At 36.0% G+C, this 22,563-nt stretch overlaps 1 protein-coding gene across 6 annotated transcripts in view; it reads right to left on the bottom strand.

The window, feature by feature from the left end:
• The window catches only part of CCDC171 (coiled-coil domain containing 171), a 459,446-nt gene that overhangs the window by 407,472 nt on the left and 29,411 nt on the right, over positions 1 to 22,563 (bottom strand). For 5 of the 6 annotated variants that reach the window (XM_074197551.1, XM_074197553.1, XM_074197549.1 and 2 more), the window contains 3 exons: positions 14,572 to 14,746; positions 9,851 to 10,041; positions 7,227 to 7,358 (listed from right to left, as the gene is read on the bottom strand). In XM_074197551.1, coding sequence (XP_074053652.1) covers positions 7,227 to 7,358; positions 9,851 to 10,041; positions 14,572 to 14,746 — 498 coding nt within the window. The remainder of the gene's footprint in view (positions 1 to 7,226; positions 7,359 to 9,850; positions 10,042 to 14,571; positions 14,747 to 22,563) is intronic. The other variant, XM_074197550.1, reaches the window with a different exon arrangement.

Here is a 22,563-nt window from a genome sequence, read left to right as displayed (position 1 = left end):
TCAAAAAAGAAGCAAAAGATAGTCCACACCCTCAAGGAACTTATAATTTAATAAGAGAAGCAAGATGCAAACCATATATAAAAAACAAACTATGTGCAAGATAAATAGAAAATAATTAACAATAGGAAGACTTTAGAAAGAGGGTTTAGGGAAGGATACCTGTAGAAGATAAGATTTTAGTTGGTATTTAAAGTATATGGAGGGCGGTTAGTTGTTACAGTGGATAGATCACCAGCCCTAGAGTCAGGAGTACTTGAGTTCAAATCCTACCTCAGACACTTAATAATCACCTAATTGTGTGGCCTTGGGCAAGCCACTTAACTCCATTTGCCTTGCAAAAAAAAAAAATTTAAAAAATTAAATATAATAAAGTATATGGAAATGGAGTAATCAGAGCAAAGTGGAGAGAACATTCTCTACATGAGGGACACTCAAAAAGAATGCCTGGAATGGGGGTAGCTTAGGTGGCACAGTGGATAGAGCACTGACCCTGGAGTCAGGAGGAAGCGAGTTCAAATTCTGTCTCAGTCACTTAATAATTGCCTAGCTATGTAACCTTGGGCAAGTCACTTAACCCCACTGCTTTGCAAAAACTATACCATACCAACCCATAATTGTAGGCAGGAAATAAACCCTACAAAAGAGAATCCAACCATATCAATCCCCTGGTTTATCTTTTTTTTTAGGTTTTTTTTTTTTGAAAGGAAAATGGGGTTAAGTGGCTTGCCCAAGGCCACACAGCTAGGTAACCTTTAAGTGTCTGAGACCAGATTTGGGACTCCAGGGTCGGTGTTTTATCCACTGTGCAACGTAACCCCCCCCCCGCCCGTTTATCTAAAGAAAAATATCTTCCAGAAAAAAAAAGAGTTCCCTATTCCAGCATCACAGGAATTCATTTTCTTTTCCAAATTTACATATTTTAAAAATGGTAAAAAGAGATAAATATTATGATTATAAAATAAGAAAAAGTTTTATTATAAATGTACATCAAGATGCAATGTTATTGCTAGATGAATGGAAGCTATAACCCTTTGTATCCAAGCTCTAAAAATTATTGCAACTGAAAATTAATATAGGACTTTAATATTTTAAAGGTATCGTAAGACATCTAAAAATGTATCAGTATCTTGATAAAACCTCCAACTTTGCCTTTTGACTTAAAAAGAATTGGCTAGACTTCATAAAAAAATAATTGATAAGAATATATTTAAGGGGGGGCGGAGCCAAGATGGCGACAAGAACAGAACATGTCTTAGGCACTCTCTCATAAAACTCATAAGCAAAGGACTCTAACTAAATTTTCAAGAGACAGAACCCACAAAGGAACACAGAGAGGCAGTTCTCCTACTCAAGGTAACCTGGAAAAGAGCAGAAAGGCTCTGCTCCCTGGAATCAGAGGGCTGGCCCACCAGAGCCAAAGAACTTCAGCCTCCCGGAGGCAGCCCCAGGGTGCTGGGAGCCCCAGCTCACAACAGCGGGGGAATCTCCTGATCTACACCCGGGAGCACCAGGCACAAATTGGGGGAACAGCGGGGGACCTCTGACAGAGGGAGCAAATGAAGCCCAGCCCTCAGGGCACACAGCAAGCAATGTGGTCTTGCAACAGCCCAGATCCAGGAACAGAAGCAGGCAGAGCTGGTAAGCAGGGGCTCCCAGGGAATGAGCCCATTGAACCTAGGGAGGGGAGTGAAGACAGAGACTGCAGAGCTCTGTCCTCTGCCCCTGGAACAGGACTCTGGGGCTCTCACCACATTCAGATACTGATTGCAGTCTAGGCCCCCCATAGAACAGCAGGGCCCCCCCACCTCAGCCCCATAGCAGAGGGGGGCGCTTATGGTCATTCACAGACCAGGAGGGAGGACAGAGCCTCACTCACTGAGAACTTTGTGGGAGTGTCCCAAAAGCTCAGGAAGCACCCCAAAACCAGGCTCAGGCTGGGAAAATGAGCAAGCAGAGAAATAAGAGGAAGACCATTGAGAAATATTTTGCAAATGAGCCCAAGAAGGATCAAAATACTCAGTCTGAAAATGAGGAAGCACAAGCTCCTACATCTAAAGACTCCAAGAAAAACCAGAAATTGGGCTCAGGCTATGACAGAGCTCAAAAAAAGACTATGAAAATCAAATGAGGGACTTGGAAGAAAAACTGGGAAAAGAAAGGAGAGAAATGCAGGAAAAACATGAAAATGAAGTCAGCAGCTTAGTCAAGGAAATCCAAAAAAATGCTGAAGAAAATAGCATGCTAAAAACCAGCTTAAGTCAAATGGATAAAACAGTACAAAAAGTTATAGAGGAGAAGAATGCCTTAAAAAGCAAAATTGGACAGATGGAAAAAGAGATAAGTAAACTCTCTGAGAAGCAAATCCTTCAGACAAAGAACAGAATTCAGGGAGATGGATGAATTTACCAGAAATCAGGAATCAATACTTCAAAACCAAAAAAATGAAAAATTAGAAGAAAATGTGAAATATCTCATTGAAAAAACAACTGATATGGAAAACAGACTTAGGAAAGATAATTTGAAAATTATTGGAATACCTGAAAGTCATGATCAGGAAAAGAGCCTTGACATCATTTTCAAAGAATTACTACAGGAAAATTGCCCTGATATCCTAGAAGCAGAGGGCAAAATAGAAATGGAGAGAATCCACTGATCCCCCCCCCCCCGAGAAAGAGATCCCAAACCAACCCCTAGGAATATTATAGCCAAGTTCCAGAACTCCCAAGTCAAAGAGAAGCAGCCAGAAGGACACAATTCAAATATCATGAGCTGCAGTCAGGATCACACAGGACTTAGCAGCAACTACATTGGAATCTCGCAGGGCTTGGAATATAATATACCAGAAGGCAAAAGAGCTTAGAATGCAGCCAAGAATCAACTACCTAGCAAGGCTGAATGTCCTCTTCCAGGGAAAAAAATGGACTTTCAATGAACCAGGGGAATTTCAAATCTTCCTGTTGGAATGGCCAGAACTGAACAGAAGGTTTGATCTTCAGATACAGGACTCAGGTGAAGCATGGAGATTGGAGGAGAGGGGGAAAATATGAGGGACTTAATGATGATGAATTGCATGTATTCCTGCATAGAAAAATGACACTGACAATACTCATAATGAACCTTCTCAGTTAATAGAGCAGGTAGAGCGAGCTTTTATAGTTGAAGCACAGGAGAAAGCTGAATTTGAAGATAAAATATGGTGTAAAAATGGAGTCAATAAAAAAAGGGAAATGTAATGGGAGAAAGAAAAAGGAGAGGGGGAATAGGCCAAGATATTTCATATAATAAGATTTTTCTTTATTACAATGAGCTATTGCAATGATATGGAAGGGAGGAAGGCAAGGGGGAATGAGGGAATCTTCATTCTCATCAGAGGTGGTTAGGAGAGGAAACAGCATATATACTCAATGGGGTATAGACATCTGGAGTAAGAAGGGGAGGAGCAGGGGGAAGGGGTGGGGATGTGAGTGATGGAGGAGAGGATGGACCATGGGGGGACAGTGCTCAGATATAACACATTTTCTTTTTTACTTCTTGCAAGGGGCTGGGATTGGAAGGCCTGTCCAGGACCATAGGGCCAGGTGGATTCTGGGCCTAAAGTGTGGTATGGGTACTCAGGGCCTCTTGGCCCCAGAGCTGGGGATCTGTCTGCTGCACCACTCAGCTACCCTACAGCAGAGTCAGAGTGAAAGGAGAGAGAAAATATAGTACATGGCAGTGGAGAAATAAGAAAGGAGGGAGCTGCGATCAGCAATGGCAACGGTGGAAAAATATGGAAGTAACTTTTGCGATGGACTTATCATAAAGAATGTGATCCACCCACGACAGAGTTGTTGGTGTTGAAACAAAGACTCAAGCACATTTTTTATTATTATTATTTGGGGGGGGGTGCAGAGCAAATGGGGCTGGGTGGCCTGCCTGGGGCCACATAGCAGTGTGATCATTGGGTGTCTGAGGCCAGATTTGGACCCAGGTGCTCCTGGCTCAAGGGCCAATGCTCTGTCCGCCACCCAGGCACCCCTATTATTATTACTATTTTTTTATTTTGGGTCTTTTTTCCCTTTTTTTTTTTGGTTTTTGCAGGGCAGTGGGGTTCGGATGGCTTGCATGTCACATGACTGAGTGATTGTTGGGTGTATGGGGCCGGATGTGGGCTTGGGTGCTCATGGCTCCAGGGCTGCTGCTCCGTCCATTGCACCACCTGGCCATACCTAGAATTATTACTATTATTTTTTAATTATAATGTTTTTTCTCTCCCCTTTATCGCTCAAGCAAGTCTATATTTATGGGGGGGAGGGGGGTATTTCATTTACTCTTAAACAAGAATATTTTATTAATGTAAAAAAACATTATTTGTACAAAATGAGAATAAATATTAAATAAAGAAAAAATGAAAAAAATTAACTTAGTAAAGAAATATTGGAGTTTGTTTCAGCTAAGGTTTTTAGTTCTTTTCTCAAATTTATTTTTGCTATGTAACTAGATTAATTGTTGAACTGTATCTTTTTTTGGAATTAAGATTGATAACTTATTAACCTTAACACATTTTTACAACTACTTTTTAAAAAATTATGTCTGTTTTATTAATGTATAAAAAACATTATTTGTACAAAAGGAGAATAAATATTAAATAAAAAAATAATATATTTAAGGTTGGTCTCTTTACAGCATTCTTTGGTTTTGGCAAAGAACAAAGAAGATTTCTGAATTTTCAGGTTTATTTTGAGTGGTGAAGAAGATGGATTTTTTAAACATTCAGACAAAAATGAAGATAAAACTGGAGAAATAGCACCAGAGTTCAATGATGTTATCTAAGACAGAGCCATCCAAAATATGGCCCCTGGGGTATATGCAGCCCACAGTGAATTTTATGCAGCCTGCCTATGGGTTTTCATTTTCACAAGTGAAAAAAGTAATAATTTGCATGGAATGCATATCAGAATTTTAAATTCCATCACTAATAAATAATCTCATTGATATTAATTTTCTTTGATTTTTTTAGGTGTTTTTTTTTTGCAAGGCAATGGGGTTAAGTGGCTTGCCCAAAAGTCACACAGCTAGGTAATTATTAAGTGTCTGAGGCCAGATTTGAACTCAGGTACTCCTGACTCCAGGGTCGGTGCTCTATCCACTGTGCCACCTAGCCACCCCCTTTCTCTGATATTTTTAAGCAGTATTATGAATGGAGCATATGCACAGAATTTTCTAATCTGTAGGATGCATTCCATCTGTATGAACGAGACTAGTCAGTATGCAACTATCTTTATACTGCTGAACTGTCACTTTGCTGTTGTGTGTTTGCTTTTGCACTTTACACCTTCATCTGTCATATTGATGAGGCGTATTCCCCCACTTTCTAAGAAGTTAAAAGTGCCATGACCTTTCATAGCACTTGCTAAACCTAACTAAGGTAAGACTACAAATTAGCTATTATATTAGTATACTGCAATTTTATTCTAGGTGTGGCTCTCAAATAATTCTTTTATTTTAATGTGACCCTAAGCTAACCTAAGATCAGACAGCCCTGGTCTAAAACAGCCTAAGATAAAGAACAGATAACATTTTCCATCAGAATTCTGAATGTTTAAATATAGAATAAAATTCAGAATTTCCATTTCCAGAAAACACAGGAGTGGTTGCCCTCAGTGTCTTTTAAAGTATTAATCTTATAAAATATATTCTAACATAAGGCTACATCAGTTTTTTGGCAATGTATGCATATTGTTCTTTGATAGTGTATTAAAAAATAATCATAATTTATCATTTGGGTTATTATTTGCTGAATAGACTAGAGTGGGAAAACTGTAGGTCTTGTCTATTGTCTGCTTTGGCACATCATCTCAAGGCCTAGCAAAAAAAACAAAATGTTAGTAGACTGGTAGAATTTTGCTTTTAAATTTGTTCTATGGGAATAACAATGGCACTTTGAATTCTGTCAATATATTTCCTTCAAATCAAATAATATACTATTTCAGAGGTAGTTCCAGAAGTCATATAATAAAAACAACAATGAACCAAAAAGCAAGAAACCTCATTTCCGGTCCTGGCTTTCTCACTCAAAAGCTATATGATATTGTCAGCTTTCCCTCTTGTAAAATGAGAACCTTAACATAGATTATCTCTGCAATTCCTACCAGTTCTAAAATTCTATTCATTACTATTTTGTAAATATAATCCTAAATATTCTTTTTCCAAACTCAGAAACTAGAATGCCTTCCATAGCATGATAGTACACTCAATTTTCAAACACTACCTTGCAAAGATTTACATTAACTGATGCTGAATGAAATGATAAGAACCAGGAGAATATTGTACATAATTACATCACAATTATTAACAAAGATGTAGCTACCCCTTTTCAGAAATATAATGATCCAAGACAATTCCAAAAGACTCAAGATGGAAAATGCTATCTACTTTCAGAGAAAGAACTATGAAATGCGAATATAAATTGAAGAATACTATTTTCATTTTTGCTTCTTTTTTTCCCCATGGTTTTTCCTTATTCTTTTTCTTCTTTCACAACATAATTAATGCAGAAATATGTTTAGCATAATTTTACATATATAAAACCTATATCAGATTGCTTGCTGCATTGGGGATGGGAGATGATGACAGGAAGGAAAGAAAGCTAAAGAAAGTAGAACTCAAAATCTTATTAAAAATGAATGTTGAGGGGCAGCTAGGTGGCGCAGTGGATAGAGCACCGGTCCCGGAGTCAGGAGTACCTGAGTTCAAATCCGGCCTCAGACACTTAATAATAATTACCTAGCTGTGTGGCCTTGGGCAAGCCACTTAACCCTTTCAAAAAAAAAAAACCTAAAAAAAAATCAATGTTGAAAACTATCTTTAAATACAATTGGAAAAAAATAAAATACTATTTCAAAAAAAAAATTTCAAACATTTTGTTAACCTAAGTCAAGCGAGTTCAAGGCAAGTTAGACCAAAATGGAAAGGCTTCAGGTATGGAACTAGTAGCACATCTGCCATCTGAGTAGCAGTCTAGAGAAGTTCTGGGAAGTTCATTATTAGAAGGCTAACTACCACCTTATAAAGACTGTCTACTAAGCCATGAAGGAGACAAAATCTACATCAGTGGAAGATATGCAATAAAGAAATTAATGCCTAAAATAAGTTGGCAGAACTAATATCTCTTCCCATCATTTTAACAGCACAGATGATGAAAAGATACATTTAGGGTACTAACTATATATTCTATTTTTAAATACCTGTACTAAAAATTGTAACTCTCTTCTTTCTGCTTCCCATTGTTCAGCTTGTAATCTAAATTCCTCAAGTGCCGTCTCCCTGATATGAGATTCCAGCTCATTCTTCTGCTCCTGATGCTGATCCAATGTCTCCTTTATATGAATAAGATTTTGCTTTTATTCCTCGATTCAATAAATGTTCTCTCTCCCCACCCTCAGTTTATATATATGAGTGTGTGTGTGTGTGTCAATTAACAATAAACTACAACTTAATTTGTTGAAATTTATTAATAAAAAATATCTTGCTTATGTTACCTCAAACCCCGTGTACCTCAAAAGAAAGCTATGTAGTTTTAATATGTCAACAGAAGGGAGAAGTAGACTCCAAGGAATATAGATTAGAATCATAGTTTGTGTACAGAACATATACAGTCAAAAAAAATACACTGATTGTTAAAAAATATGATTCTGGGTAATGAAGGCTAAGTATTATGAGAAATTAGAATGATATGGTCAAATGAGAATGAAAAACTAAAAATTAAATTCTCTCTCCAGAATCTCACAAAGTCCAGAATGGACTTTTTTCAAAAACAAAAGAAAGTAGAAAGAAAGTAGAATCCAAGTGATTAGGTTATAATTAAGCACTGTTTAATTTGTATGTTGTAATTAATATGCTTTGACTATCATATGTTCCATCTCTTCTAGAAGTCTGATATAAGCCTCTCAAGCCAGTCCATTCCCATATCTCACTAGTGACTGATAATGGGGAACAGCAAATAATAAAAAGGTATACACTAGTACATACAAACTAAGTTTTGCATAACTCAACCTCAACTTTTATTTCTCAAATTTATTTTAATTAATTCTGTTCTTTATATGGAAATCATTCCCTAAAGATCTTTGTCTCTCAATTCTAAGGGGTTTGTGATGGAAAATGCCATCTACATGCAGAGAAAGAACTATGGAGTCTGAACAGAGAACAAAGCATACTATTTTCACATTTTAAATTTTGTTTTATATTTTTTCTTTCTCATCTTTTTTTTTTCTTTTTGATCTGATTCTTCTTTTGCAGAATGACTAATATGGAAATATGTCAAACATGACTGTTCATATATGATCTATATTAGAATACATGCCATGGGAAGAGGAGAGGGAAGGGAAGAAGGTAGAAAAATGTGTACCTCAAAATCTTACAAAAAATGAATGCTGAAAACTATCTTTATATGTAATTGGAAAATTGGAAAAAATTAAATTAAATTTAAAAAAAAGTTTTGAATCCCAGATAAAACAAACTAATCATGAATTATGACAACTGCTATCTCTGTCATGTATCCTTCTCCCGTCCCCAACCTATTTAACACATGTTTTTCATTTCATTCACCCAAAGTGGACCTAAATGCAACACTAGCAAGCACCCTAAATTCTGATATTTCAAAGGTTCATTAGAGCTGCCATGAAATCGGATGCTACTACTAGATTACCCTTACTTTTAAAAAATGACACATGTGAACAGAAAAAAAAACTGATATTGCAGCAAACATGACAGAAGAAGCAGCTTCAAAAACCTAAAAACTTAAAGAGTTTTTTTTATCCTTTTTTTTTGCAAGGCAAATGGGGTTAAGTGGCTTGCCCAAGGCCACACAGCTAGGTAATTATTAAGTGTCTGAGACCAGATTTGAACCCAGGTACTCCTGACTCCAGGGCCAGTGCTTTATCCACTGCGCCAACTAGCCGCCCCGACTTAAGAGATTTGAAAGTGGAACAGAACTGAGGCAATATCTAATCTTAGTATAAGATGAGGTCTATTTGGGGAGAAGCCAAAGGATGTAGGCTATTTGGTCAGGGGTTGCCCTGACTTTGGTTTGTGAGAACTTCTGAATATACTAAGCATTAAAAACGAATTCAGGTAATATTGTTAACAGTAAAAACTGTTAACAAAAAAGTTTAAAAAAAAAACTGGTTTGAGAGTTTGAGATGCTCACTCAAAACTTAAATTCAATTAAACTGCATGTGAAAAATCATGATGAGCCCCCAAGTCACCCTTCAATTTCTACATGTCATCTACTAAATCCTTTTAAGAAGTACAACTGAAGAAAATACCATAAAATAATTACACTAAATATTAATTAAATGCTTATATAGTATGTGTCACAGATAACATTTAGAAGCTGAACTGATATATAAAATATTCTAGTGCCATAATGGTATGTTTGAACAAAAATATGTATTCCATTCATATATAATCTCAAAATATGTCACTGTTTGAGTGACAAGTTACTTTATTTTTTATCATATTATATTTCATGCAAATTATCCTGTCATTTGGTCTAGAAAAATCTAAACATTTTCACAGCAAAGGTTCTAATGTGATGAAAGTCTCAGAAGAGACTGATAAAAATGCAAAAAAAATAAAAATAAAGGAGAGAAAATGAACACATAAACCACATATACAAACATACACAAAACAAGCACAAGTGATAGGAAGCCTTCATGTATCACAAGTGATAGGAAGTGATAGGAAACCTTCATGTATCACAATTTACTATTTACCTTTCCTAAGGGTGTTTGGAGTCATTTCAGATTTTCTTGGTTTACAACAAAATACATTGAAACTGGACCAAAATTTCTTAATAAGAAAATTGTACCTTTAGAACAGTCTCTAGTCTATTTTTTTCCTTCAAAAGAACATCATATTCTTGATTACAGTTTTGAATTATGCTGTCTCTCTCCTCCAAATCCAGTTCAAATCTTCTGCATTCTTCTTTCCAGTTGTACTGAGAAGTCTGAAATGCTTTTTCAATCTCATTTATCTTCTCTTGAAGCTCTGAATTTTGCACTATAAAGGTAAAACATATGTTACAGACATATATATGTGTGTGTGTATAGATTCTGAATATATTTAGAACTAAATGTAAATCTCAGAGAGGTCTGGAACCTAACTTCTGTCTTGACTTCCTCCTACTCAATCTCCCAAAGCTAGTTTCCACATCAAAAAAGTGAATAATAATAATAATAACAGACAAATTCACATTTGCAGGTTTCTATACTAAAGAGCTTAAAAATTAGAAATATATTCTAAAGTACTGAGAAGTACTAGTTATAGGCAGTAAAATGTATCTTAATTACTATAAAAACTGGACATAGTAAATACATAATGAGAATATATTAACAATAAAATAACTTAATAGAATTAAAGTGTTGCTATAACTTCATTGTTGTCCTTCATAAAATGAGAGAACAAAAATACCAATATGAGCTCAGAAGGCTGGACACAAATAAGTAATATAAACATTTAGGAAAAAGTTAACTCCTATAACTTTCCAAGTCTTGCATTTCAAAGAACACAGAACCTTCTCTGATGAGAGCACACTATGTTGATGGTCCTGTGCTAGTGTCTCTTGGGTCTCACAACTGATATCAAAAGTCTTCAAAGATCTTGGGAGTCTTCGTATTGCCTCTTCTGACCTCCATGTGAGCACTGGCCTTGTCTGAATTCTCTGTAAAATAGTCTTTTAGGGAAATGTATGTTTGGTATTTGAACAACATGACCAACCCATTAGAATTGTGGTCTCTATAACAGTCTGAATGGTTGGTTGGCAGGTTCAACTCGATAAAGAACTTCAGTGTCCAGTACATTATCTTGCCCAGGTGATCTTCAGAGTCTTCCTAAGACAATTCAAATGGAATTGTCTAAATTTTCTGGCATGGTGCTAGTAAACTGTCCAAATTTCAGAGGCATGTAGCATGGAGGTCAGCACAACTGCTCTACAGACCTTCAGTATGATATCTCTTCTCTCCCACAGAGATATTTGTCAATGTGTATATCAACATCATCAGCTATGTAGATATCCCTGGAAAGTACACTGCCAGAATAAGTGAACTTACCCAGAGCATTCAAAATTTCTCCATTTATTGTAATCAATGGTTCCACATATAAATGACACAGTGATGGCTGGTGATAAATCTTTATTTTGTAAGTCAAAATTAGCACAAGAGGCAGAGAGCTAATCTATGCTTTGTTGTTTCTCAGTCTCAAAGACTGCATTAAGTGCACAAAGTATCTGCAGAGTCACATCAATTCTCCCTCCACTTTAAACTTGGTTTGTAGTTTCTTTAAGCTTAATAATTTACCATTAGCATAGTAGTTGATTTTGAAGCCGGTTTCATCCTTGTTAAGTCATCTGAAAACATTCCTGAAAACATCATGCTTAAAACACATAGGAACAAGCACCCAGACCTGCTCTTCACTCTACTGGTGACTGGAAAAGCATGAGGACATTGCCTAGTATCCAGAATATATGCAAGCATGCCATAATGAAATTAGCATACAATACTGATGAACTTTCTTCAGGTAACCAAATTTTACCATGATATTCCACAAGTCTTGGCAACTGACATTATCAAAGGCCTTGGTTAGATTGACAAAGACTGAGTATAGACCTCTGTTCTGCTTCTGGTATTTTTCCTGGAATTGTCAGACTATGAACACTATGTCAACTACTTCTTTTCTGAAGTACATGGGCAGGTGAAGAATCAGTCAATTAAAGATGATTCTGGGGGCAGCTAGGTGGCGCAGTGAGTCAGGAGTACCTGGGTTCAAATCCGACCTCAGACACTTAATAATTACCTAGCCGTCCTTGGGCAAGCCACTTAACCCCATTGCCTTGAAAAATCTTAAAAAAAAAAAAAAAAAAAAAAAAAGATGATTCTGTAAAGAATCTAGCCAGTAATGAATGACTCAGAGAAAGACTCCTCCATGATTGTTACAGGATAACCTATTACCTTTTCCTTACTATAGATGGACAATGGAGGCATCCTTAATCTCCTGAGGATTAAGCTGTTCTTGCCCTATAACCCAGAAGATTCCTGTCAGCTTTTATATTAATAGTAGACTTCCTGAGCGTTGAAGATTTCTAATGGAATGGAATCAGCACCAGGTGTTTTGCCCCAGTAGAAGTGCCTAATGATATTCAAAACTTCTTCTTTAGTTGGAAATTCAGCTAGAAGCTTGGGGTCAAGATGATTCATCTTCATGAGTTCAATCAAATTCAGCCTCAGACACTTACTATAATTATATAACCCTGGGCAAGTCATTTGATTCTGTTGGCCTCAGTTTCCTCTATATAATTCCTCTATAATAAGCTGGAGAAGGAAATGGCAAACCACTCCAGTATTTTGGCAAGAAAACCTCAAAATAGAATCAGACATAACTGAAATGACTGAATTATAACAAAAATAATAAAATAGTAAAATATAAATGGTAAAATTTTTAAAAATAAGTAATTTGTTTTGATTCACGTATAAATTAGATTTAAGTAAGGCAGAATTGTGGGGAAGTCATTGATTTTTCTCTTCCAGATAAAATCAAGCAGCCAAGACAAAAGTCAGAACAACTGGAAATGGTCTGGGATGACCATGATGTCTGAGATGACAAAACTCCAAGCATTCCAAAGTGACTGCTTCTGCCTCCTTTATATACTGTTGGAACAAATTCTTATATCCACCTATCCTGCTAGGGAAAATATTCACATACTTGGGGAAAACACACCTCTAACACACTAAGAGGTATGAGGCTCATAAGTTACTCTCAACCTGGTACAATATCTCTGCCAAGACAGTTTACCAGGCTGTGACTACTGTTCATCCTACAGTATCTTGGAACCACAGGTGAGAGGTGGGTGGCAAATGAGCAGCCCCGAAAAGGACTCACTTTGCACAGCAAAGGAGTTAGTCCTCCCTGAACACTTCCTCCACCCCAAGGGGCATGACAGTGAATCAGCAAAGGATACTGAAAAGACGCAAACAGCTAAGAGGAACACCAACAGTAAGTAATGTCACAAAATCTCAGAGACAAAAGCATATCCAGGAAGAGACAACAATGCTGCAAAAATGATCAAGAAAGATGAATCAGCTGCAGAAAAGGCTATGGTTGGGGCAACTAGGTGGCGCAGTAGATAGAGCAGCAGCCCTGAAGTCAGGAGTACCTAAATTCAAATTTGGCCTCAGATACTTAATAATAATTACCTAGCTGTGTGTCCTTGGGCAAGCCACTTAACCCCACTGCCTTGCAAAAAAAAAAAAGGCTATGGTGATCAGGAGAAGATTGGTAACTTTGGGGAGAGAGTTTCAGTTGAGGAGGAAAACTAGAGTGCAAAGGTTTGAGGAGAAAGGCCAAGGTAGCTTTCTTCTAAGGTATGACTATTATGAAAGAGAAGAGGGGGCGGCTAGGTGGTGCAGTGGATAGAGCACCAGCCTTGGAGTTGGGAGTACCTGGGTTCAAATCCAAACTCAGACACTTAATAATTACCTAGCTGTGTGGCCTTGGGCAAGTCACTTAACCCCATTGCCTTGAAAAATCTAAGGGAAAAAAAGAGAGAAAAGAGGCAGGAAGAAAACTAGAGAGGAGAGTCGGGTTAAATGCAGGATTGTTTGGGGGGTTTGTTTTTATCCAGAATGGGAAAGACATGAGTTTGTTTATCAGCACAAGAGAAGTAGTCAATAATTGGGGAAGAGACCAAAGATAAGAAGGTAGTTGGTATCTGCTAGAGAAAAGAGGAAAGAATGATATAACAAGGGTACACATAAAGGCTTGAGCTCTTTCTCAGAAACTGAAAGCAAAGTGGGAAGAAACAGAGTAGGAAGTGTAAGGAGAGAGAGAGAGAGAGAGAGAGAGAGAGAGAGAGAGAGAGAGAGAAGGCTTGAAACAATCTTTATAGGGAGTGGGACAGTCAGTCAGTCAGTCAAAAAAACAAGAATTTATTAAATACCTATGTGCCAGGCATAGATAAAATGATCATCCAAGCTGAACTCAAGGATCACCTTTTATACAAAGCCGTCCCTGATTCCCCATCTGGGAGTGCCTTCCCAATATATATCTACCTTCCATATAATTAGACATTGCTTCCCTGACAAAACAAGATCTCTCTGTGAGCAAGGACCATTTCATTTTTTTTTTAATCATTGCATTCCTAGCATGGTGCCTGGCACATAGTTGGCATTTAGGAGAAAAAAATTTTTAAAGGTAACAATAATAAACATTTAACTTGCCTTTCATATGAAAATCAGACCAAACATATAAAGATACTTGAGACTAATTTCAAGTACTTCCAAAACAGTAAGTCAGGATTAATGATGAAATTTATACCTGTAAAGTAGATTAAAGTTACCTACATTAGAGATCAATCCCATTATTCTGTCCTTCTACAAGCAGTGGGTTCTAAACAAAGCATCAGCTGGATACTGCTCCATCTATACCTGGGTCCACAACACAAATTTCCTAAAGCAGTTGTTTATATAATTATCAGAAAAGGTACACATAGAATCAATGCACAGAGTTTTAAAAATAAAACACAAAAAAAATATGTACCTTGTAGTTGGTCATTCTTCTTATATGACTCAACTAATTTTTCTTCAATAGCAAATCTTCCAAGGCCAAGTTCCTTTCTAGCAAGAGCAAGTTCATATTCAAGACTCTGTCGAAGTGCCTCCCCTTTCTCAACATCAGATCGAAGCTTGGTAAGCTGGCTCTCATAGGTCAACATCTGAAAATAGATTTCTAAAATCATCAACTAGGGGTGGCTAGGTGGCACAGTGTATACAGCACCGGCCCTGGAGTCAGAAGTACCTGGGTTCAAATCCAGTCTCAGATACTTAATAATTACCTAGTTGTGTGGCCTTGGACAAGCCACTTAACCCCATTTGCTTTGCAAAAACCTAAAATCATCAACTAACATTAAAATACTTTTCAGCTATTACTAAACCTAAAAATTATCATGTGAAATTCTGTAAAATGCAACAAGGAAATACTATTTGTTTGAATTATCTATACAAGCTAATCATTTCTTGATTCATTTCTTGAAGGACTGAAAACAGAACCCTTAAAGTGTTTTTAGCACATAATCAATGATATCATTTGATTTTCTCATTTTAAACTGTATTGAAAAAGTCATTTTTAAAGTTCAAAAATTCTTGAAAATTTAAGGGAAATCAAACTTAATTTCATACTTTAGCTATAGATAAATGAAATTAAAGGACAAATTAAATAACAATGTAGCTTTTTAATGGTTTTAATTTTCATTATAATTATACTGATATTTTTATTGTTGATACTGATTGATGAAACAGCAGAAATGGCAATAAATCATCTTTTTTGCAAAGTTCTGATAAACTCCTACTTTTTGAATTTCCATGAGGAAACAATGTATAATAAAAATCAATGTAATCATTCTAAAGTCCACCAGACAGTTTTTATATGGGATGATATGAAAGCCTTTTGACATCATTTTCTTGTCAATTTCTTTTTGCTCTTTCATGTGGCAAATACTATTCACACTTTTCTATAATACTTCTTTTGAAATGTTTTGCAAAAGAGCTTGTACTCTAAAGCTATGCTGCCAATGGCTTATATATTTGAAGTTTAAAAGATGATGCTTTTCCTAATTTTAAATAGTTTCTTGGTTCTTTTGGTCATTTCAAGTGACAATTGTTTTCCATCTTACACTTCTCTAAAAAATAGACTAAAAAAATACAAAGGAAATAATATCTTGAGGGGCGGCTAGGTGGCATGGTGGATAAAGCACCAGCCTTGGAGTCAGGAGTACCTGGGTTCAAATCCAGTCTCAGACACTTAATAATTACCTAGCTGTGTGGCCTTGGGTAAGCCACTTAAGCCCGTTTGCTTTGCAAAAACCTAAAAAAAAAAAAAAGAAAAGAAAAAGGAAATAATAAATTGGAAGAATGAGACTTCAACTGTCTTCATGTGATTTTCTCTAAGTCTCAATTCCTGGACCACTCAATCCCTGAGCTCTAGAACATTTCAAAAGATCTCTTTCAGATCTTAATGATATTACCCATACTATCATCCACTCAAAAGATTATTACCAAATATCTACCATATATAAGACACTGTGCTAAATAAACTAAGGGATCTAAAGATAAAATTCTTGTTCTTGAGAAATTTAGAACATGAAGTGAATATCAATTTACACAAAAAAAAGAAACAATATGAAATAGGCATATTTTAAAGTTCAGAGGTAAAAGAGATAATCATCATTATAACACTGATAAAATAATCAAAAAAATTGAAGCATTACTGATTTTATATTGATCTTTTTGCTATTATCTTTTGTATAAGCTAATAGGTATTTCTAAAATACCTATTTTAAATAAATCCATTTATAAAATGGATATTTTGTGGGCACACATTTTTTAATATTAAAAAAGCTCTTCATTGCCAAAATAAATTGAAATAGCCCACACCTATGAAGAAAACCATGTCATAGTCTATATCATATGATAAAGACCATTACTATCATCAAAGCCTGATGGTACACTACAAACTGCGAAACAATGCTATTTAGCTAATCCATTACTCAAACTGTTAAATTCTTGAGTCAAAAAAATTAAATAAAATAAATTTGGTCATGCAAAAGTGATATGTAAAAAATTAATATTTCTATGAAATTTAAAAAATGCAAAATTTGAAAAATAGATTTTTAGACATTCTATTTCCTTTAATCAGTTTATATTTTATAAGCATTCTTCCATTTCACATAAATTTTTAAATTTATTGGGATATAATCAAGTAAAATAAAACTCCCATTAATTGCATTGACTTCCTCCTCATTAGCAGTATATTAACCCTTTTCATTTTTCATAATAGAGAGCTAGCTTTCTTCATTTTTTTAAATCATATTAACCAATAATCTATCTATTTTATTGTGTTTTTAATAAAAAGCAACTAATAGTTGGCTAATTTAATTTCTTTTCTGACATTAAATTTTATTAATCTCATCATTAATTTTCAGGATTTCCAATTTGGTGGTTTTTTGTTTTGGGGTTTGTTTTTTTTTAGGATTTTTACAAGGCAAATGGGGTTAAGTGGCTTGCCCAAGGCCACACAGCTAGGGAATTATTAAGTGTCTGAGGCCGGATTTGAACCCAGGTACTCCTGACTCCAGGGCCGGTGCTCTATCCACTGCACCACCTAGCTGCCCCCAATTTGGTGTTTAATTGAGAATTTTTAACTTGTTTTTTAATTACATGCCAATTCATTGATTTGCTCTTTCTCTACTTTATTAACATGAGCATTCAGAGAAATAAATTTCCCTCTGATTACTCCTTTTGCTGAATCCCACAGTTTATGGTATGTTGTCATTATCATTTCCTTTAATCATACTAATTAAATATTTCCCTTCATCCTATTTTTCCTTTTTATCCTTCTCTCCCCTCCCCCTTTTTAGACTATCCTACCTAAGATATCTTATTTACTTTGACCACTGTTTCCCTAAACTACATCCCTTTTAAGAAACCAATCTTAATGATTTTTCTCTCAACACATTTAATTTTGATTAGTGTATAGCATGGAAACAATGTAAAGACTATCAGACTGCCTTCTGTGGGGGGTGAGGGGAAGGGAAGCAAGATTGGGAGGAAAATTGTAAAATTTAAAAAAAAAATTTTTTAGGGGCGGCTAGGCGGCACAGTGGATAGAGCACCAGTCCTGGAGTCAGGAGTACCTGAGTTCAAATCCTGCCTCAGACACTTAATATTTACCTAGCTGTGTGGCCTTGGACAAGCCCCTAAACCCCATTGCCTTGAAAAAAACGAAAAATAAAAGATAAAAAAAAATTTAAAAAAAGAATTCCAATCCTTATATGTTCCCTTATCTTATTTCTTAATTTGCCTATTTTATTTATCTATTTATTTATTTATTTATTCATTCATTTATTCATTCATTCTTATTTTGTACAAATAATTTTTATACATTACTAAAATATACTTGTTTAACAGTAAACATAATACCCCCTCCCCCAAGAAAATATAGACCCACATAAACAATAAAGGGGAGAGAAAAAAATTTAAATTTAAATTTAAAAATGATACTAAGAATAATCATAGGTAGGGACAGGTGGCGCAGTGGACAGAGAACCAGCCCTGGAGCCAGGAGCACCCAAGCCCAAACCCAGCCCCAAACTCCCAACAATCAGCCAGCTGTGTGACCAACCCCATGCAAGCCACCCCAACCCCATTGCCCTACAAACCCCCCCCAAAATAAAAGACCCAAAATAAAATAAAATAGTAATAATAATAATAATAATAATAATAATAACAGGGCCAGCTGGATGGCAGACAGATCACTGGCCCTTATGCCAGGAGCACCCAGGTCCAAATCTGGCCTCAGACACCCAAAAATCACCCAGCTGTGCGGCCCCAGGCAAGCCACCCAGTCCCATTTGCCCTGCACCCCCCAAAAAAATTAATAATAATAAAAAATGTGCTTCAGTCTGTGTTCCAACACCACCAGCTCTGTTGCAGGTGGATCACATTCTTTAGGATAAGTCCATCACAAAAGTTCCATATTTTTCCACCATTGCCATTGCTGATCACAACTCCCTCCGTTCATATTTCTCTACTACCATGAACTATATTTTCTCTCTCCTTTCACTCTGTCTCTGCTGTAGAGTAGCTGAGTGGCAACAGCAGACAGATCCCCGGCCCTGGGGCCAAGAGGCCCTAAGCCCACATACTACCCCTTACCCAGCATCAACCTAGCCCTATGGTCCTGGACAGGCCATCCAATCCCAGTCCCTAGCAAGAAGTAAAAAAGAAAATGTGTTATATCTGACCACTCTCCCCCCATGGTCCATCCTCTCCTCCATCACTCACATTCCCCCCCCTTCCCCCTGTCCCCCCTTCTCTCCTTCTTCCTACATATGTCTATACCCCATTGAGTAAATATGCTGTTTCCTCTCCTAGCCACCTCTAATGAGAGCAAAGATTCCCTCATTCCCCCTCGCCTTCCCCCTTCCATATTTATTGCAATAGTTCATTGTAATAAAGAAAAATCTTATTATATGAAATATCTTAGCCTATTCCTCCTCTCCTTTTTTTCCTCTCATTACATTTCCCTTTTAACTATTTTTACACCATTTTAACATTTTTAAAATTTTTACACAATATATATCTTCAAATTCAATTTTCTCCTGTGCTTCATCTATAAAAGCTCCTTCTACCTGCTCTATTAAATGAGAAGGTTCATATAAGTATTATCAGTATTATTTTTCTATACAGGAATACATGTAGTTCATCATCATTAAGTCCCTCATATTTTCCCCTTCTCCTCCAATCTCTATGCTTCACCTGAGTCCTGTATTTGAAGAGCAAACCTTCTGTTCAGCTCTGGCAATTCCAAAAGGAACATTTGAAATTCCTCTGGTTCATTGAAAGTCCATCTTTTTCCCTAGAAGAGGACATTCAGTTTTGCTGGGTAGCTGATTCTCAGTTGCATTCTAAGCTCTTTTGCCTTCTGGAATATTATATTCCAAGCCCTACGAGCTTTTAATGTAGTTGCTGCTAAGTCCTGCGTGATCCTGACTGCAGCTCCACGATATTTGAATTGTGTCCTTCTGGCTACTTGTAATATTTTCTCTTTGACTTGGGAGTTCTGGAACTTGGCTATAATATTACTGGGGGGTTGGGGTTTTTTTTTTTTTGGATCTCTTTCTTGGGAAGAACAATGGATTCTCTCCATTTCTATCTTGCCCTCTGCTTTTCGGATATACAGGCAATTTTCCTGTAATAATTCTTTGAAAATGATGTCAAGGCTCTTTTCCTGGTCATGACTTTCAGGTATTCCAATAATTTTTAAATTATCTTCCCTAAATCTGTTTTCCATATCTGTTGATTTTTCAATGAGATGTTTCACATTTTCTTCTAATTTTTCAATATGCATATTTTTTGAAGAGACTGTCCCTTATCCTATTCTGTTGACCACCTATTTCTCTTTAAATTGGCAAGTCTTTTATATGTTTTGAGACATATATTATTCCCTCTTTAACCCAGTTCTGATGAGATAAAGATTCAAATGCTACCAGGCCTCTACCCTGTACTGTCCTCTACTGTAATAGTTCTTCCATTCCCAACTTGTTTGTATGGGATTTGCTTCATTTTACCTTTCTATACCCAATTTTGTTTTTCAGAATTATACCAACATATTCAATTCAACCCCAAATCTTCTATCTATGGGTGCCCTTTCAAACTAATCTATTAATATAACATTCTAAAAAGTTATTGATAAGTTATCCTATATCAGGTAAATAATTTGACCTTATTAAATCTTTTATAAATGGTCTTTCATGTTTACCTTCTTATGTTTCTTCTGATTCTTGTAGATCAAATTTTGTATTTAGTTCTGGTTTAATCTTTATGAATACCTCAATGTCCTTTAATTCTTTAAGCATTCTTTTTCCTTGCAGGATTACACTGCTGGATAGTTACAATGACACTGCTGGATAAATTATTCTTGATTGCAAACCTAGTTAATTTACACTTTGGAATTTCATGCTCCATTCTCTTCAGTCTTTTAATATATAAGTTATTAAATGTTAAAATGGGAGCTTTAGAACTTAGTTATATAATGTAAAGACTGGCAAATTGCCTTCTGTGGAGGATGGGGGGAAGTAAGATTAGGGGAAAAATTGTAAAACTCAAAATAAATAACATCTTTAAAAAAAAAAGAACTTAGTTAAAATAATCCTCTGCATTTTTACCTTGGGACCTCTTTCAGGTGATAATTAGCTGTTTGTTTCAATTTCTATTTTACCCTCTACTTTTAAAACTTCAGGTCAATTTTCCTTAATAATTTTTTGATGTATACTGTCTAGCCTGTTTTTTGGATCATTACTTTCAGGTAGTCCAACAATTCTTACATTGTCTCTCTTTGATATATTTTAACCTTATAGATGCTATATGTTTTTATAAAGAGATATTTCACATTATCTTTTCTTTTTTCATTCTTTTAATTTTTTTATTATTTCTTGATATCTTCAAAAGTTATTAACTTCCCTTCATCGAATTCTAATTCTTCAGGAATTGTTTTCTTCTCTAAGTTTTTGGATCTCTTTTTTCAATTGAAAGACCTTTTCATAATTTTCTTGATTTTTTCATTAATCCTATTTTTTCCCTAATTTTTCCTCAAACTCTCTAAATATTTAAAGTCTTTCTAAGCTCTTCTAAGAAGTATTTTTGGATATTGACCATTTTACATTTTTATTTCAAGATTCAGAAGTAATTGTTTTGACTTTCACTGTTTTCTTCTGAGTTTGAACCCTGATTTTCTCTATAATTGTAATAGTTACCTAAGCTTGGGTTCTTTCTCTTTGGCTTACTTTTTCTTTGGGGGGGGGGGGGGGTTACTTATTTCTTGGCTTTCTTCAACTTTACATTAGAGTAGGGGTATAGAACCAAGAAGAGGGGGAATAATGTGTCAAGCTTTAATTGTGTAAGCTATTGTTTTCCAAGCTCTACCTGGCAATCTGCAGTCAGGTATTCCTCTCCACCCTTGAGCCATAATTAAGAGCCCCTAGCACTGAAACACACTTACTTCTTACAGTTCCACTAAGGCTGCTAGCTTCAGATCATCAAAATCTGTCCTGGAACCAAAACCAGGGACTGTACTCTCCTGTGAGTATCCCTTTAAAGCTGTCAACTTACCAGCAAGTACTTGTTCCTCCTCACTCACAACTTAAGAACCCCTCTAGTCAACAAACTTGGGCTCTACTTCCAGGACCAACTATCACAGAACACTGCAAACTTCCCCTGATCAGCTGTCTGATTCCCTACACTGTCCTTAGGTTGAAAATTTCTGAAAGCTAAGGCTATTGCAACAGAGCTAGCCCTGTGTGCCAACAAGTTACACAGGGTTTGTTGTATGATGATTTGTTAGAATCCACCAAGAGATATCTTAATATACTCCCAAGTTGTCTAAACTGGACAACTGTTTGCCATGCCTTTTAGTTATTTCTACCAATTAGAATTAGAATTGATTCTGAGATGTTATTTTAAATTATTTATGGGGAAATGAGAGAACTTTGTAGTTAGTTACTGATCTTATTCTGTCATTTTTCTTAGAGTCTCTTCATCCAATGATACTTTTATAATGTCAGAAGAAATAAAAGAGAGCTTCCAACAAGTTGGCACATTGTGTCAAAGTTTGAGGAAGACTTAAGCATATATCACACCAAGGAGGCATGAATAAAATGATCTATATCATTGGTAGAAGTTCCTGAATCAGTGAGACCTTATAGCCATTTAAATATGATATGGATTTTTTTTAAAAGTTCAGAAATGCATCCTTTAGGATATTTGGGACAACTTTTTAAAGCTTACTGTAAAATAAATTACATCTTGCTATAATTTTTTTTTAGGATTTTTGCAAGGCAAATGGGGTTAAGTGGCTTGCCCAAGGCCACATAGCTAGGTAATTATTAGGTGTCTAAGGTTGGATTTGAACTCAGGTACTCCTGACTTCAGAGCCAGTTCTCTATCCACTGCGCTACCTAGCTGCCCCTCTTGCTAT

The sequence above is a fragment of the Macrotis lagotis genome, chromosome 8, assembly GCF_037893015.1.
Source record: "Macrotis lagotis isolate mMagLag1 chromosome 8, bilby.v1.9.chrom.fasta, whole genome shotgun sequence".
Taxonomy (NCBI): Eukaryota; Metazoa; Chordata; class Mammalia; order Peramelemorphia; family Peramelidae; genus Macrotis; species Macrotis lagotis.
Note: the sequence above shows the minus strand (reverse complement) of the source record. Positions and strands in the feature narration are given on the sequence as shown.